Here is an 18,831-nt window from a genome sequence, read left to right as displayed (position 1 = left end):
AAAGGAAATTAATTTTTACCAACTTTGTCGACGCCATATTTCCTTTGAACACCACATATGGCACAAGAAGTTTTGGAAATACGTTCTGAGGGCCATCAGGCATCTTCCTAGCAATTTTCAAGCATTTTCATATTTTGGCCAAAATTCAAAAAAAATGCAAGGGGTTAGCCTTACTTTTTTATCAAATTTTGGTCAAAATTTGACTTTTCTGGAAACGCACTAAAATCACTTGAGGAGGCAGGATTAGCATATTTTCATCATTCTAAAGCAATAACTTTGAAAAAAAGCGACAATTAACAAAATTGAATAAAGGAAATTAATTTTTACCAACTTTGTCGACGCCATATTTCCTTTGAACACCACATATGGCACAAGAAGTTTTGGAAATGCGTTCTAAGTACCATCAGGCATCTTCCTAGCAATTTTCAAGCATTTTCATATTTTGGCCAAAATTCAAAAAAAATGCAAGGGGTTAGCCTTACTTTTTATCAAATTTTGGTCAAAATTTGACTTTTCTGGAAACGCACTAAAATCACTTGAGGAGGCAGGATTAGCATATTTTCATCATTCTAAACCAATAACTTTGAAAAAAAGCGACAATTAAAAAAAAATGAATAAAGGAAATTAATTTTTACCAACTTTGTTGACGCCATATTTCCTTTCAACACCACATATGGCATGATAAATTTTGGAAATGCGTTCTAAGGGCCATCAGCCATCTTCCTAGCGATTTTCAAGCAATTTCATATTTTGGCCAAAATTGAAAAAAAATGCAAGGGATTAGCCTTACTTTTTTTATCAAGTTTTGGTCAAAAATTGACTTTTCTGGAAACGGCCTAGAAATACTTAAGGAAGCATGATGAGCATATTTTCATCATTCTAAAGTGATAATTTTGAAAAATTGGGCAATTAAAAAAGGATTTTTGGCAGAAAATTGAAAAAAGGAAATTAATTTTTACCTATTTTTTAGACGCCATATTTCCTTTCAACACCACATATGGCATCAGAAATATTGGAAATACGTTCTAAGGGCCATCAGGCATCTTCCTAGCAATTTTCAAACAATTTCATTTTTTGGCCAAAATTGAAAAAAATGCCTTACTTTTTTGATCAAATTTTGGTCAAAATTTGACTTTTCTGGAAACGCACTAAAAACACTTGAGGAGGCAGGATTAGCATATTTTCATCAGTCTAAAGTAATAACTTTTAAAAAAATCGACAATTAAAAAAATTGAATAAAGGAAATTAATTTTTACCAACTTTGTCGACGCCATATTTCCTTTCAACACAATATATGGCATGAGAGATTTTGGAAATACGTTCTAAGGGCCATCAGGCATCTTCCTAGCAATTTTCAAACAATTTCATATTTTGTCCAAAATTGAAAAAAATGCAAGGGGTTAGCCTTACTTTTTTGATCAAATTTTGGTATAAATTTGACTTTTCTGGAAACGCACTAAAAACACTTGAGGAGGCAGGATTAGCATATTTTCATCATTCTTAAGTAATAACTTTGAAAAAAATCGACAATTAAAAAAATTGAATAAAGGATATTAATTTTTACCAACTTTGTTGGCGCCATATTACCTTTCAACACCATATATGGCATCAGAAATTTTGGAAATGCGTTCTAAGGGCCATCAGGCATCTTCCTAGCAATTTTCAAGCAATTTCATATTTTGGCCAAAATTGAAAAAAAATGCAAGGGGTTAGCCTTACTTTTTTATCAAATTTTGGTCAAAAATTGACTTTTCTGGAAACGGCCTAGAAATACTAAAGGAAGCATGATGAGCATATTTTCATCATTCTAAAGTGATAATTTTGAAAAATTGGGCAATTAAAAAAGGATTTTGGGCAGAAAATTGAAAAAAGGAAATTAATTTTTACCTATTTTTTAGACGCCATATTTCCTTTCAACACCACATATGGCATCAGAAATATTGGAAATACGTTCTAAGGGCCATCAGGCATCTTCCTAGCAATTTTCAAACAATTTCATTTTTTGGCCAAAATTGAAAAAAATGCAAGGGGTTAGCCTTACTTTTTTTATCAAATTTTGGTCAAAATTTGACTTTTCTGGAAACGCAATAAAAACACTTGAGGAGGCAGGATTAGCATATTTTCATCAGTCTAAAGTAATAACTTTTAAAAAAATCGACAATTAAAAAAATTGAATAAAGGAAATTAATTTTTACCAACTTTGTCGACGCCATATTTCCTTTGAACACCACATATGGCACAAGAAGTTTTGGAAATACGTTCTGAGGGCCATCAGGCATCTTCCTAGCAATTTTCAAGCATTTTCATATTTTGGCCAAAATTGAAAAACAATGCAAGGGGTTAGCCTTACTTTTTTATCAAATTTTGGTCAAAATTTGACTTTTCTGGAAACGCACTAAAATCACTTGAGGAGGCAGGATTAGCATATTTTCATCATTCTAAAGCAATAACTTTGAAAAAAAGCGACAATTAAAAAAATTGAATAAAGGAAATTAATTTTTACCAACTTTGTCGACGCCATATTTCCTTTGAACACCACATATGGCACAAGAAGTTTTGGAAATGCGTTCTAAGGGCCATCAGGCATCTTCCTAGCAATTTTCAAGCATTTTCATATTTTGGCCAAAATTGAAAAAAAATGCAAGGGGTTAGCCTTACTTTTTTATCAAATTTTGGTCAAAAATTGACTTTTCTGGAAACGGCCTAGAAATACTAAAGGAAGCATGATGAGCATATTTTCATCATTCTAAAGTGATAATTTTGAAAAATTGGGCAATTAAAAAAGGATTTTTGGCAGAAAATTGAAAAAAGGAAATTAATTTTTACCTATTTTTTAGACGCCATATTTCCTTTCAACACCACATATGGCATCAGAAATATTGGAAATACGTTCTAAGGGCCATCAGGCATCTTCCTAGCAATTTTCAAACAATTTCATTTTTTGGCCAAAATTGAAAAAAATGCAAGGGGTTAGCCTTACTTTTTTGATCAAATTTTGGTCAAAATTTGACTTTTCTGGAAACGCAATAAAAACACTTGAGGAGGCAGGATTAGCATATTTTCATCAGTCTAAAGTAATAACTTTTAAAAAAATCGACAATTAAAAAATTGAATAAAGGAAATTAATTTTTACCAACTTTGTCGACGCCATATTTCCTTTGAACACCACATATGGCACAAGAAGTTTTGGAAATACGTTCTGAGGGCCATCAGGCATCTTCCTAGCAATTTTCAAGCATTTTCATATTTTGGCCAAAATTGAAAAAAAATGCAAGGGGTTAGCCTTACTTTTTTATCAAATTTTGGTCAAAATTTGACTTTTCTGGAAACGCACTAAAATCACTTGAGGAGGCAGGATTAGCATATTTTCATCATTCTAAAGCAATAACTTTGAAAAAAAGCGACAATTAAAAAAATTGAATAAAGGAAATTAATTTTTACCAACTTTGTCGACGCCATATTTCCTTTGAACACCACATATGGCACAAGAAGTTTTGGAAATGCGTTCTAAGTACCATCAGGCATCTTCCTAGCAATTTTCAAGCATTTTCATATTTTGGCCAAAATTCAAAAAAAATGCAAGGGGTTAGCCTTACTTTTTATCAAATTTTGGTCAAAATTTGACTTTTCTGGAAACGCACTAAAATCACTTGAGGAGGCAGGATTAGCATATTTTCATCATTCTAAACCAATAACTTTGAAAAAAAGCGACAATTAAAAAAAAATGAATAAAGGAAATTAATTTTTACCAACTTTGTTGACGCCATATTTCCTTTCAACACCACATATGGCATGATAAATTTTGGAAATGCGTTCTAAGGGCCATCAGCCATCTTCCTAGCGATTTTCAAGCAATTTCATATTTTGGCCAAAATTGAAAAAAAATGCAAGGGATTAGCCTTACTTTTTTATCAAGTTTTGGTCAAAAATTGACTTTTCTGGAAACGGCCTAGAAATACTTAAGGAAGCATGATGAGCATATTTTCATCATTCTAAAGTGATAATTTTGAAAAATTGGGCAATTAAAAAAGGATTTTTGGCAGAAAATTGAAAAAAGGAAATTAATTTTTACCTATTTTTTAGACGCCATATTTCCTTTCAACACCACATATGGCATCAGAAATATTGGAAATACGTTCTAAGGGCCATCAGGCATCTTCCTAGCAATTTTCAAACAATTTCATTTTTTGGCCAAAATTGAAAAAAATGCCTTACTTTTTTGATCAAATTTTGGTCAAAATTTGACTTTTCTGGAAACGCACTAAAAACACTTGAGGAGGCAGGATTAGCATATTTTCATCAGTCTAAAGTAATAACTTTTAAAAAAATCGACAATTAAAAAAATTGAATAAAGGAAATTAATTTTTACCAACTTTGTCGACGCCATATTTCCTTTCAACACAATATATGGCATGAGAGATTTTGGAAATACGTTCTAAGGGCCATCAGGCATCTTCCTAGCAATTTTCAAACAATTTCATATTTTGTCCAAAATTGAAAAAAATGCAAGGGGTTAGCCTTACTTTTTTGATCAAATTTTGGTATAAATTTGACTTTTCTGGAAACGCACTAAAAACACTTGAGGAGGCAGGATTAGCATATTTTCATCATTCTTAAGTAATAACTTTGAAAAAAATCGACAATTAAAAAAATTGAATAAAGGATATTAATTTTTACCAACTTTGTTGGCGCCATATTACCTTTCAACACCATATATGGCATCAGAAATTTTGGAAATGCGTTCTAAGGGCCATCAGGCATCTTCCTAGCAATTTTCAAGCAATTTCATATTTTGGCCAAAATTGAAAAAAAATGCAAGGGGTTAGCCTTACTTTTTTATCAAATTTTGGTCAAAAATTGACTTTTCTGGAAACGGCCTAGAAATACTAAAGGAAGCATGATGAGCATATTTTCATCATTCTAAAGTGATAATTTTGAAAAATTGGGCAATTAAAAAAGGATTTTGGGCAGAAAATTGAAAAAAGGAAATTAATTTTTACCTATTTTTTAGACGCCATATTTCCTTTCAACACCACATATGGCATCAGAAATATTGGAAATACGTTCTAAGGGCCATCAGGCATCTTCCTAGCAATTTTCAAACAATTTCATTTTTTGGCCAAAATTGAAAAAAATGCAAGGGGTTAGCCTTACTTTTTTTATCAAATTTTGGTCAAAATTTGACTTTTCTGGAAACGCAATAAAAACACTTGAGGAGGCAGGATTAGCATATTTTCATCAGTCTAAAGTAATAACTTTTAAAAAAATCGACAATTAAAAAAATTGAATAAAGGAAATTAATTTTTACCAACTTTGTCGACGCCATATTTCCTTTGAACACCACATATGGCACAAGAAGTTTTGGAAATACGTTCTGAGGGCCATCAGGCATCTTCCTAGCAATTTTCAAGCATTTTCATATTTTGGCCAAAATTGAAAAACAATGCAAGGGGTTAGCCTTACTTTTTTATCAAATTTTGGTCAAAATTTGACTTTTCTGGAAACGCACTAAAATCACTTGAGGAGGCAGGATTAGCATATTTTCATCATTCTAAAGCAATAACTTTGAAAAAAAGCGACAATTAAAAAAATTGAATAAAGGAAATTAATTTTTACCAACTTTGTCGACGCCATATTTCCTTTGAACACCACATATGGCACAAGAAGTTTTGGAAATGCGTTCTAAGGGCCATCAGGCATCTTCCTAGCAATTTTCAAGCATTTTCATATTTTGGCCAAAATTGAAAAAAAATGCAAGGGGTTAGCCTTACTTTTTTATCAAATTTTGGTCAAAAATTGACTTTTCTGGAAACGGCCTAGAAATACTAAAGGAAGCATGATGAGCATATTTTCATCATTCTAAAGTGATAATTTTGAAAAATTGGGCAATTAAAAAAGGATTTTTGGCAGAAAATTGAAAAAAGGAAATTAATTTTTACCTATTTTTTAGACGCCATATTTCCTTTCAACACCACATATGGCATCAGAAATATTGGAAATACGTTCTAAGGGCCATCAGGCATCTTCCTAGCAATTTTCAAACAATTTCATTTTTTGGCCAAAATTGAAAAAAATGCAAGGGGTTAGCCTTACTTTTTTGATCAAATTTTGGTCAAAATTTGACTTTTCTGGAAACGCAATAAAAACACTTGAGGAGGCAGGATTAGCATATTTTCATCAGTCTAAAGTAATAACTTTTAAAAAAATCGACAATTAAAAAATTGAATAAAGGAAATTAATTTTTACCAACTTTGTCGACGCCATATTTCCTTTGAACACCACATATGGCACAAGAAGTTTTGGAAATACGTTCTGAGGGCCATCAGGCATCTTCCTAGCAATTTTCAAGCATTTTCATATTTTGGCCAAAATTGAAAAAAAATGCAAGGGGTTAGCCTTACTTTTTTATCAAATTTTGGTCAAAATTTGACTTTTCTGGAAACGCACTAAAATCACTTGAGGAGGCAGGATTAGCATATTTTCATCATTCTAAAGCAATAACTTTGAAAAAAAGCGACAATTAAAAAAATTGAATAAAGGAAATTAATTTTTACCAACTTTGTCGACGCCATATTTCCTTTGAACACCACATATGGCACAAGAAGTTTTGGAAATGCGTTCTAAGTACCATCAGGCATCTTCCTAGCAATTTTCAAGCATTTTCATATTTTGGCCAAAATTCAAAAAAAATGCAAGGGGTTAGCCTTACTTTTTATCAAATTTTGGTCAAAATTTGACTTTTCTGGAAACGCACTAAAATCACTTGAGGAGGCAGGATTAGCATATTTTCATCATTCTAAACCAATAACTTTGAAAAAAAGCGACAATTAAAAAAAAATGAATAAAGGAAATTAATTTTTACCAACTTTGTTGACGCCATATTTCCTTTCAACACCACATATGGCATGATACATTTTGGAAATGCGTTCTAAGGGCCATCAGCCATCTTCCTAGCGATTTTCAAGCAATTTCATATTTTGGCCAAAATTGAAAAAAAATGCAAGGGATTAGCCTTACTTTTTTATCAAGTTTTGGTCAAAAATTGACTTTTCTGGAAACGGCCTAGAAATACTTAAGGAAGCATGATGAGCATATTTTCATCATTCTAAAGTGATAATTTTGAAAAATTGGGCAATTAAAAAAGGATTTTTGGCAGAAAATTGAAAAAAGGAAATTAATTTTTACCTATTTTTTAGACGCCATATTTCCTTTCAACACCACATATGGCATCAGAAATATTGGAAATACGTTCTAAGGGCCATCAGGCATCTTCCTAGCAATTTTCAAACAATTTCATTTTTTGGCCAAAATTGAAAAAAATGCCTTACTTTTTTGATCAAATTTTGGTCAAAATTTGACTTTTCTGGAAACGCACTAAAAACACTTGAGGAGGCAGGATTAGCATATTTTCATCAGTCTAAAGTAATAACTTTTAAAAAAATCGACAATTAAAAAAATTGAATAAAGGAAATTAATTTTTACCAACTTTGTCGACGCCATATTTCCTTTCAACACAATATATGGCATGAGAGATTTTGGAAATACGTTCTAAGGGCCATCAGGCATCTTCCTAGCAATTTTCAAACAATTTCATATTTTGTCCAAAATTGAAAAAAATGCAAGGGGTTAGCCTTACTTTTTTGATCAAATTTTGGTATAAATTTGACTTTTCTGGAAACGCACTAAAAACACTTGAGGAGGCAGGATTAGCATATTTTCATCATTCTTAAGTAATAACTTTGAAAAAAATCGACAATTAAAAAAATTGAATAAAGGATATTAATTTTTACCAACTTTGTTGGCGCCATATTACCTTTCAACACCATATATGGCATCAGAAATTTTGGAAATGCGTTCTAAGGGCCATCAGGCATCTTCCTAGCAATTTTCAAGCAATTTCATATTTTGGCCAAAATTGAAAAAAAATGCAAGGGGTTAGCCTTACTTTTTTATCAAATTTTGGTCAAAAATTGACTTTTCTGGAAACGGCCTAGAAATACTAAAGGAAGCATGATGAGCATATTTTCATCATTCTAAAGTGATAATTTTGAAAAATTGGGCAATTAAAAAAGGATTTTGGGCAGAAAATTGAAAAAAGGAAATTAATTTTTACCTATTTTTTAGACGCCATATTTCCTTTCAACACCACATATGGCATCAGAAATATTGGAAATACGTTCTAAGGGCCATCAGGCATCTTCCTAGCAATTTTCAAACAATTTCATTTTTTGGCCAAAATTGAAAAAAATGCAAGGGGTTAGCCTTACTTTTTTTATCAAATTTTGGTCAAAATTTGACTTTTCTGGAAACGCAATAAAAACACTTGAGGAGGCAGGATTAGCATATTTTCATCAGTCTAAAGTAATAACTTTTAAAAAAATCGACAATTAAAAAAATTGAATAAAGGAAATTAATTTTTACCAACTTTGTCGACGCCATATTTCCTTTGAACACCACATATGGCACAAGAAGTTTTGGAAATACGTTCTGAGGGCCATCAGGCATCTTCCTAGCAATTTTCAAGCATTTTCATATTTTGGCCAAAATTGAAAAACAATGCAAGGGGTTAGCCTTACTTTTTTATCAAATTTTGGTCAAAATTTGACTTTTCTGGAAACGCACTAAAATCACTTGAGGAGGCAGGATTAGCATATTTTCATCATTCTAAAGCAATAACTTTGAAAAAAAGCGACAATTAAAAAAATTGAATAAAGGAAATTAATTTTTACCAACTTTGTCGACGCCATATTTCCTTTGAACACCACATATGGCACAAGAAGTTTTGGAAATGCGTTCTAAGGGCCATCAGGCATCTTCCTAGCAATTTTCAAGCATTTTCATATTTTGGCCAAAATTGAAAAAAAATGCAAGGGGTTAGCCTTACTTTTTTATCAAATTTTGGTCAAAAATTGACTTTTCTGGAAACGGCCTAGAAATACTAAAGGAAGCATGATGAGCATATTTTCATCATTCTAAAGTGATAATTTTGAAAAATTGGGCAATTAAAAAAGGATTTTTGGCAGAAAATTGAAAAAAGGAAATTAATTTTTACCTATTTTTTAGACGCCATATTTCCTTTCAACACCACATATGGCATCAGAAATATTGGAAATACGTTCTAAGGGCCATCAGGCATCTTCCTAGCAATTTTCAAACAATTTCATTTTTTGGCCAAAATTGAAAAAAATGCAAGGGGTTAGCCTTACTTTTTTGATCAAATTTTGGTCAAAATTTGACTTTTCTGGAAACGCAATAAAAACACTTGAGGAGGCAGGATTAGCATATTTTCATCAGTCTAAAGTAATAACTTTTAAAAAAATCGACAATTAAAAAATTGAATAAAGGAAATTAATTTTTACCAACTTTGTCGACGCCATATTTCCTTTGAACACCACATATGGCACAAGAAGTTTTGGAAATACGTTCTGAGGGCCATCAGGCATCTTCCTAGCAATTTTCAAGCATTTTCATATTTTGGCCAAAATTGAAAAAAAATGCAAGGGGTTAGCCTTACTTTTTTATCAAATTTTGGTCAAAATTTGACTTTTCTGGAAACGCACTAAAATCACTTGAGGAGGCAGGATTAGCATATTTTCATCATTCTAAAGCAATAACTTTGAAAAAAAGCGACAATTAAAAAAATTGAATAAAGGAAATTAATTTTTACCAACTTTGTCGACGCCATATTTCCTTTGAACACCACATATGGCACAAGAAGTTTTGGAAATGCGTTCTAAGTACCATCAGGCATCTTCCTAGCAATTTTCAAGCATTTTCATATTTTGGCCAAAATTCAAAAAAAATGCAAGGGGTTAGCCTTACTTTTTATCAAATTTTGGTCAAAATTTGACTTTTCTGGAAACGCACTAAAATCACTTGAGGAGGCAGGATTAGCATATTTTCATCATTCTAAACCAATAACTTTGAAAAAAAGCGACAATTAAAAAAAAATGAATAAAGGAAATTAATTTTTACCAACTTTGTTGACGCCATATTTCCTTTCAACACCACATATGGCATGATAAATTTTGGAAATGCGTTCTAAGGGCCATCAGCCATCTTCCTAGCGATTTTCAAGCAATTTCATATTTTGGCCAAAATTGAAAAAAAATGCAAGGGATTAGCCTTACTTTTTTATCAAGTTTTGGTCAAAAATTGACTTTTCTGGAAACGGCCTAGAAATACTTAAGGAAGCATGATGAGCATATTTTCATCATTCTAAAGTGATAATTTTGAAAAATTGGGCAATTAAAAAAGGATTTTTGGCAGAAAATTGAAAAAAGGAAATTAATTTTTACCTATTTTTTAGACGCCATATTTCCTTTCAACACCACATATGGCATCAGAAATATTGGAAATACGTTCTAAGGGCCATCAGGCATCTTCCTAGCAATTTTCAAACAATTTCATTTTTTGGCCAAAATTGAAAAAAATGCCTTACTTTTTTGATCAAATTTTGGTCAAAATTTGACTTTTCTGGAAACGCACTAAAAACACTTGAGGAGGCAGGATTAGCATATTTTCATCAGTCTAAAGTAATAACTTTTAAAAAAATCGACAATTAAAAAAATTGAATAAAGGAAATTAATTTTTACCAACTTTGTCGACGCCATATTTCCTTTCAACACAATATATGGCATGAGAGATTTTGGAAATACGTTCTAAGGGCCATCAGGCATCTTCCTAGCAATTTTCAAACAATTTCATATTTTGTCCAAAATTGAAAAAAATGCAAGGGGTTAGCCTTACTTTTTTGATCAAATTTTGGTATAAATTTGACTTTTCTGGAAACGCACTAAAAACACTTGAGGAGGCAGGATTAGCATATTTTCATCATTCTTAAGTAATAACTTTGAAAAAAATCGACAATTAAAAAATTGAATAAAGGATATTAATTTTTACCAACTTTGTTGGCGCCATATTTCCTTTCAACACCATATATGGCATCAGAAATTTTGGAAATGCGTTCTAAGGGCCATCAGGCATCTTCCTAGCAATTTTCAAGCAATTTCATATTTTGGCCAAAATTGAAAAAAAATGCAAGGGGTTAGCCTTACTTTTTTATCAAATTTTGGTCAAAAATTGACTTTTCTGGAAACGGCCTAGAAATACTAAAGGAAGCATGATGAGCATATTTTCATCATTCTAAAGTGATAATTTTGAAAAATTGGGCAATTAAAAAAGGATTTTTGGCAGAAAATTGAAAAAAGGAAATTAATTTTTACCTATTTTTTAGACGCCATATTTCCTTTCAACACCACATATGGCATCAGAAATATTGGAAATACGTTCTAAGGGCCATCAGGCATCTTCCTAGCAATTTTCAAACAATTTCATTTTTTGGCCAAAATTGAAAAAAATGCAAGGGGTTAGCCTTACTTTTTTGATCAAATTTTGGTCAAAATTTGACTTTTCTGGAAACGCAATAAAAACACTTGAGGAGGCAGGATTAGCATATTTTCATCAGTCTAAAGTAATAACTTTTAAAAAAATCGACAATTAAAAAATTGAATAAAGGAAATTAATTTTTACCAACTTTGTCGACGCCATATTTCCTTTGAACACCACATATGGCACAAGAAGTTTTGGAAATACGTTCTGAGGGCCATCAGGCATCTTCCTAGCAATTTTCAAGCATTTTCATATTTTGGCCAAAATTGAAAAAAAATGCAAGGGGTTAGCCTTACTTTTTTATCAAATTTTGGTCAAAATTTGACTTTTCTGGAAACGCACTAAAATCACTTGAGGAGGCAGGATTAGCATATTTTCATCATTCTAAAGCAATAACTTTGAAAAAAAGCGACAATTAAAAAAATTGAATAAAGGAAATTAATTTTTACCAACTTTGTCGACGCCATATTTCCCTTGAACACCACATATGGCACAAGAAGTTTTGGAAATGCGTTCTAAGTACCATCAGGCATCTTCCTAGCAATTTTCAAGCATTTTCATATTTTGGCCAAAATTCAAAAAAAATGCAAGGGGTTAGCCTTACTTTTTATCAAATTTTGGTCAAAATTTGACTTTTCTGGAAACGCACTAAAATCACTTGAGGAGGCAGGATTAGCATATTTTCATCATTCTAAACCAATAACTTTGAAAAAAAGCGACAATTAAAAAAAATTGAATAAAGGAAATTAATTTTTACCAACTTTGTTGACGCCATATTTCCTTTCAACACCACATATGGCATGATAAATTTTGGAAATGCGTTCTAAGGGCCATCAGCCATCTTCCTAGCGATTTTCAAGCAATTTCATATTTTGGCCAAAATTGAAAAAAAATGCAAGGGGTTAGCCTTACTTTTTTATCAAATTTTGGTCAAAAATTGACTTTTCTGGAAACGGCCTAGAAATACTTAAGGAAGCATGATGAGCATATTTTCATCATTCTAAAGTGATAATTTTGAAAAATTGGGCAATTAAAAAAGGATTTTTGGCAGAAAATTGAAAAAAGGAAATTAATTTTTACCTATTTTTTAGACGCCATATTTCCTTTCAACACCACATATGGCATCAGAAATATTGGAAATACGTTCTAAGGGCCATCAGGCATCTTCCTAGCAATTTTCAAACAATTTCATTTTTTGGACAAAATTGAAAAAAATGCCTTACTTTTTTGATCAAATTTTGGTCAAAATTTGACTTTTCTGGAAACGCACTAAAAACACTTGAGGAGGCAGGATTAGCATATTTTCATCAGTCTAAAGTAATAACTTTTAAAAAAATCGACAATTAAAAAAATTGAATAAAGGAAATTAATTTTTACCAACTTTGTCGACGCCATATTTCCTTTGAACACCACATATGGCACAAGAAGTTTTGGAAATACGTTCTGAGGGCCATCAGGCATCTTCCTAGCAATTTTCAAGCATTTTCATATATTGGCCAAAATTGAAAAAAAATGCAAGGGGTTAGCCTTACTTTTTTATCAAATTTTGGTCAAAATTTGACTTTTCTGGAAACGCACTAAAATCACTTGAGGAGGCAGGATTAGCATATTTTCATCATTCTAAAGCAATAACTTTGAAAAAAAGCGACAATTAAAAAAATTGAATAAAGGAAATTAATTTTTACCAACTTTGTCGACGCCATATTTCCTTTGAACACCACATATGGCACAAGAAGTTTTGGAAATACGTTCTGAGGGCCATCAGGCATCTTCCTAGCAATTTTCAAGCATTTTCATATTTTGGCCAAAATTCAAAAAAAATGCAAGGGGTTAGCCTTACTTTTTTGATCAAATTTTGGTATAAATTTGACTTTTCTGGAAACGCACTAAAAACACTTGAGGAGGCAGGATTAGCATATTTTCATCATTCTTAAGTAATAACTTTGAAAAAAATCGACAATTAAAAAAATTGAATAAAGGATATTAATTTTTACCAACTTTGTTGGCGCCATATTTCCTTTCAACACCATATATGGCATCAGAAATTTTGGAAATGCGTTCTAAGGGCCATCAGGCATCTTCCTAGCAATTTTCAAGCAATTTCATATTTTGGCCAAAATTGAAAAAAAATGCAAGGGGTTAGCCTTACTTTTTTATCAAATTTTGGTCAAAAATTGACTTTTCTGGAAACGGCCTAGAAATACTAAAGGAAGCATGATGAGCATATTTTCATCATTCTAAAGTGATAATTTTGAAAAATTGGGCAATTAAAAAAGGATTTTTGGCAGAAAATTGAAAAAAGGAAATTAATTTTTACCTATTTTTTAGACGCCATATTTCCTTTCAACACCACATATGGCATCAGAAATATTGGAAATACGTTCTAAGGGCCATCAGGCATCTTCCTAGCAATTTTCAAACAATTTCATTTTTTGGCCAAAATTGAAAAAAATGCAAGGGGTTAGCCTTACTTTTTTGATCAAATTTTGGTCAAAATTTGACTTTTCTGGAAACGCAATAAAAACACTTGAGGAGGCAGGATTAGCATATTTTCATCAGTCTAAAGTAATAACTTTTAAAAAAATCGACAATTAAAAAATTGAATAAAGGAAATTAATTTTTACCAACTTTGTCGACGCCATATTTCCTTTGAACACCACATATGGCACAAGAAGTTTTGGAAATACGTTCTGAGGGCCATCAGGCATCTTCCTAGCAATTTTCAAGCATTTTCATATTTTGGCCAAAATTGAAAAAAAATGCAAGGGGTTAGCCTTACTTTTTTATCAAATTTTGGTCAAAATTTGACTTTTCTGGAAACGCACTAAAATCACTTGAGGAGGCAGGATTAGCATATTTTCATCATTCTAAAGCAATAACTTTGAAAAAAAGCGACAATTAAAAAAATTGAATAAAGGAAATTAATTTTTACCAACTTTGTCGACGCCATATTTCCTTTGAACACCACATATGGCACAAGAAGTTTTGGAAATGCGTTCTAAGTACCATCAGGCATCTTCCTAGCAATTTTCAAGCATTTTCATATTTTGGCCAAAATTCAAAAAAAATGCAAGGGGTTAGCCTTACTTTTTATCAAATTTTGGTCAAAATTTGACTTTTCTGGAAACGCACTAAAATCACTTGAGGAGGCAGGATTAGCATATTTTCATCATTCTAAACCAATAACTTTGAAAAAAAGCGACAATTAAAAAAAATTGAATAAAGGAAATTAATTTTTACCAACTTTGTTGACGCCATATTTCCTTTCAACACCACATATGGCATGATAAATTTTGGAAATGCGTTCTAAGGGCCATCAGCCATCTTCCTAGCGATTTTCAAGCAATTTCATATTTTGGCCAAAATTGAAAAAAAATGCAAGGGGTTAGCCTTACTTTTTTATCAAATTTTGGTCAAAAATTGACTTTTCTGGAAACGGCCTAGAAATACTTAAGGAAGCATGATGAGCATATTTTCATCATTCTAAAGTGATAATTTTGAAAAATTGGGCAATTAAAAAAGGATTTTTGGCAGAAAATTGAAAAAAGGAAATTAATTTTTACCTATTTTTTAGACGCCATATTTCCTTTCAACACCACATATGGCATCAGAAATATTGGAAATACGTTGTAAGGGCCATCAGGCATCTTCCTAGCAATTTTCAAACAATTTCATTTTTTGGACAAAATTGAAAAAAATGCCTTACTTTTTTGATCAAATTTTGGTCAAAATTTGACTTTTCTGGAAACGCACTAAAAACACTTGAGGAGGCAGGATTAGCATATTTTCATCAGTCTAAAGTAATAACTTTGAAAAAAATCGACAATTAAAAAAATTGAATAAAGGAAATTAATTTTTACCAACTTTGTCGACGCCATATTTCCTTTGAACACCACATATGGCACAAGAAGTTTTGGAAATACGTTCTGAGGGCCATCAGGCATCTTCCTAGCAATTTTCAAGCATTTTCATATTTTGGCCAAAATTGAAAAAAAATGCAAGGGGTTAGCCTTACTTTTTTATCAAATTTTGGTCAAAATTTGACTTTTCTGGAAACGCACTAAAATCACTTGAGGAGGCATGATGAGCATATTTTCATCATTCTAAAGCAATAACTTTGAAAAAAAGCGACAATTAAAAAAAATTGAATAAAGGAAATTAATTTTTACCAACTTTGTTGACGCCATATTTCCTTTCAACACCACATATGGCATGATAAATTTTGGAAATGCGTTCTAAGGGCCATCAGGCATCTTCCTAGCGATTTTCAAGCAATTTCATATTTTGGCCAAAATTGAAAAAAAAATGGAAGGGGTTAGCCTTACTTTTTTATCAAATTTTGGTCAAATTGAAAAAAAAATGCAAAAAAAAAATAAAAAAGGGGTACTAAAAGCTACCAAGCGTGAAGTGAATGTCTAGATTCTGTTACTGTCTTGGGTTAACGAGAGTTTTTGACATGTACTTGATGCTTGAACTTTCAAGATTAAGTTGAATATCAGTGTTTGCGGTAGGATGCATCTGAGGCGGATCCGGGTTGATAACAATGCGGTTAGACAAGAAAGTGGAGAAAGTGGAGAGTGTAGCCTTCATTTTTTTCTGGATGTCTGCTGGCTTATTATCAAACTGGATCCGCCACTTGGTGGGTTGGGACTTGTTTGAAAGGTAAACTGCTGTTTCTTACATATCTCAGACCTAACGAGGTGACGGTTCCGGGTTTTACGGTGATTCCATTTTCGGCGGGATTGGGCCGGATGTGGTTGGGGTTGATGGACACTCTTACTCCGGCCTCCGGTCCGTATATGCTAATGTACTCATTCTGTTCCAGAAAGAGTGTCATTTGGAGACCTGTATCCCATGGGTGAATTAAGTCATATCAGTTTAGAACAGTTAACATTGTATTACTAACTCCTTATGTAATAGCGCGTAATCAGCAAAATGTTCCTAACAAAAGGGTATACACAGAAAACTGCCTCTATTTTAATGAAATTTAAACATTTTCGTCAGAAATTAATACAATTATAGTACGACTTTTAATACGCGTGGGAGAACATTGGATTCACAATACACGAGGGGGAACAATAGAACCTTTCAGTGCAATTTTTTGAAAATAATTTTTCCGAATTTTTAAACAAATTTGTTCAGAAAGAGTGTTCTCCTCATGCCAATATTGCTGTGGCTCGTGGCACACTGTATTATGAATCAGATCCAGACTTGTATTCGAGTCATCAAACATCGAGTCCGAGTCCGAGTCCGAGACCTGAGTCATGCAGGTCGATTCATGAGTCACAAAGGTCGAGTCCAAGTTCGAGTCCTAGTCCTGAGTCATGCAGGTCGAGTCACGAGTCATCAAACATCGAGTCCGAGTCCAAGTCCTGAGTCATGCAGGTCGAGTCCAAGGTCGAGTCACGAGTCACAAAGGTCGAGTCCGAGTCCGAGTCCGAGTTCACGTGTTTCGATACATTGATTTCCAACATCAATATATCAGAAACAAGCCAGTTGCACAGACTGTATCGCATGTGTTGGAGAGGATTGTCTCCAAAATAATGTGTAATTATATTGTTGAACACAAAATAAACGACGTGAGGTAATTTTGGTCAAGTCCCGAGTCACGCTGGTCGAGTCCGAGTCCAATACCGAGTCCTCACGGTCGAGTCCGAGTCATTTGTCATCACGACCCGGGTCCGAGTCACGGAAAATGGGACTTGAGTCCGAGTCCGAGTCACGAGTCACACAAGTCGTATCGGATCCGGCCACATGCATGTAGCCTGCTAACTGTAAACGGAGACGCGGTATTCTACGAGAAGCTCTATATGGCGTGCAAATGTAACACCCCGAAAAACATATATAGTCCTACCTCTATATAAATCGAGATATCGCTATTTCAAATACAGAGATATATTCATATCTTTTTTAGAGATAGACATATCCCTATTATAAATACAGGTATCTCATTTTCGGGTTCAAATGTTAACTTTGCACGTTATACCTATATGCGTATACAACGCTCCGTTGATTTCTAGTTCATGTTAACTTGACAACTTGAGAAAAGAGGTATCATGATATTGAATTGTAACTGTACAAGTAAGTCACAATGACGCTTTGGTCGATCACAGATTATCAAAATGAAAAGGGGCCTATTAAAATATAGTTACTTTTTTAAATCATTACATATCAAATCTATTAAATCATTAAAAAAGATTTAATCAGTTATTACCGTATCTGGAGCCTGTTTTCTGTGAAGTGATTGGGTTGTCTATTACAGCATTGAAGGTGAAGCAGTTACCGTAGTTATCATCTTGCAACAACTCGACATTGCTTGAGAAGAAAACAGAGGTAAAAGCTCATGAAGTTTTACAAAACTGCACACTTAAGTGATAGTTGTGCATTACGGCACAGTGCATATTAACATTACATTCTATTGAAGATCCTTCAAAACCATAATAGATATATATATATATTGCAATTTGCAAATTCCGAAAAGTTTTGGTTTGTTGTATAAGAAAGCCGATATAGAATAGCTCGTACCATTTGTGCACGTTGTAATGTAGTCTGTGACATTTGTCTTTCCTGAGGAGTACTAATGGCACCAGAGGTGAAAGCGAAAGTGCCATTTGCGCCCGAAACCTGATCAAACAGCCCCAATTTGTTTTGTATTATGCTGTAATTTTCTTCTGGTCATTATTTACAAAGGCACGCTTATTCCGTTTGACATCCGTTTGACAATGCGGGTCTGCGTTTACCCGTCCGCGCGTCCGGTGTGTGCAAATTGGTATTGACACGCCCTTGGGAACATTATCTACTTGTTCCTATTGTGTATTCTTGCTGTCTTGTACTATAGGGGTGGGAACGAAAATATTACCTTTGTTAAGAAAAAAAAACGATCAAGGTGATGCTTCTGGGTAAATGATCACTACATGATGGGACGTTCTATGCGGACTCAATGGGGCATGATGAAAGAACGTCTGTAGTACGTCACGAATAACTGTCCCAAACAATTAAACGTATACATCCAATCGTGGTATAACGATAGCTTTTACCTCATGTTACACTTTCTCTGTTCGTATGTGCACTGCAAGATGAAGTCTTCCTTCTGGTGTCCGTACCGACTGACTTCATCCTTGCTGAGTCTTGCCACCCCGACGAGGTCACTGTAATCGGGTGTGGAGCTGAACGTCGCAAAGCCGTTCCAGTCCGGGGGGTTATCACCTTTGACCCGCCCGAATGGGGGTGCCCTAAAATGTTCAATGAAATCGTCGAAAAGGTAGCGGTGTTCGTTGTCCACCATTGGTCGATAGGGAAAATACCACTGTGGATCTTGGAAAGCGTCCCTGAATGGATCTGCATAATTGTGAAATGGAGAAAGTAAAATAGCATGCTGTTTTGATCAGGTTGGTTGGCAATGATACTTTACGTCTGAGGACTTGGAGCAATGGGTTACCT

At 33.2% G+C, this 18,831-nt stretch overlaps 1 protein-coding gene across 3 annotated transcripts in view; it reads right to left on the bottom strand.

Annotated features, from left to right (window-relative positions):
• Positions 1 to 18,831, bottom strand: part of LOC119746217 — a 53,549-nt gene that overhangs the window by 14,030 nt on the left and 20,688 nt on the right. For all 3 annotated transcript variants that reach the window (XM_038223032.1, XM_038223034.1, XM_038223033.1), the window contains 3 exons: positions 18,429 to 18,729; positions 17,606 to 17,706; positions 16,073 to 16,236 (listed from right to left, as the gene is read on the bottom strand). In XM_038223032.1, coding sequence (XP_038078960.1) covers positions 16,073 to 16,236; positions 17,606 to 17,706; positions 18,429 to 18,729 — 566 coding nt within the window. The remainder of the gene's footprint in view (positions 1 to 16,072; positions 16,237 to 17,605; positions 17,707 to 18,428; positions 18,730 to 18,831) is intronic.

The sequence above is a fragment of the Patiria miniata genome, unplaced genomic scaffold (assembly GCF_015706575.1).
Source record: "Patiria miniata isolate m_02_andy unplaced genomic scaffold, ASM1570657v1 HiC_scaffold_7, whole genome shotgun sequence".
Taxonomy (NCBI): domain Eukaryota; kingdom Metazoa; phylum Echinodermata; class Asteroidea; order Valvatida; family Asterinidae; genus Patiria; species Patiria miniata.
This window is presented reverse-complemented; position numbering and strand designations above follow the sequence as displayed.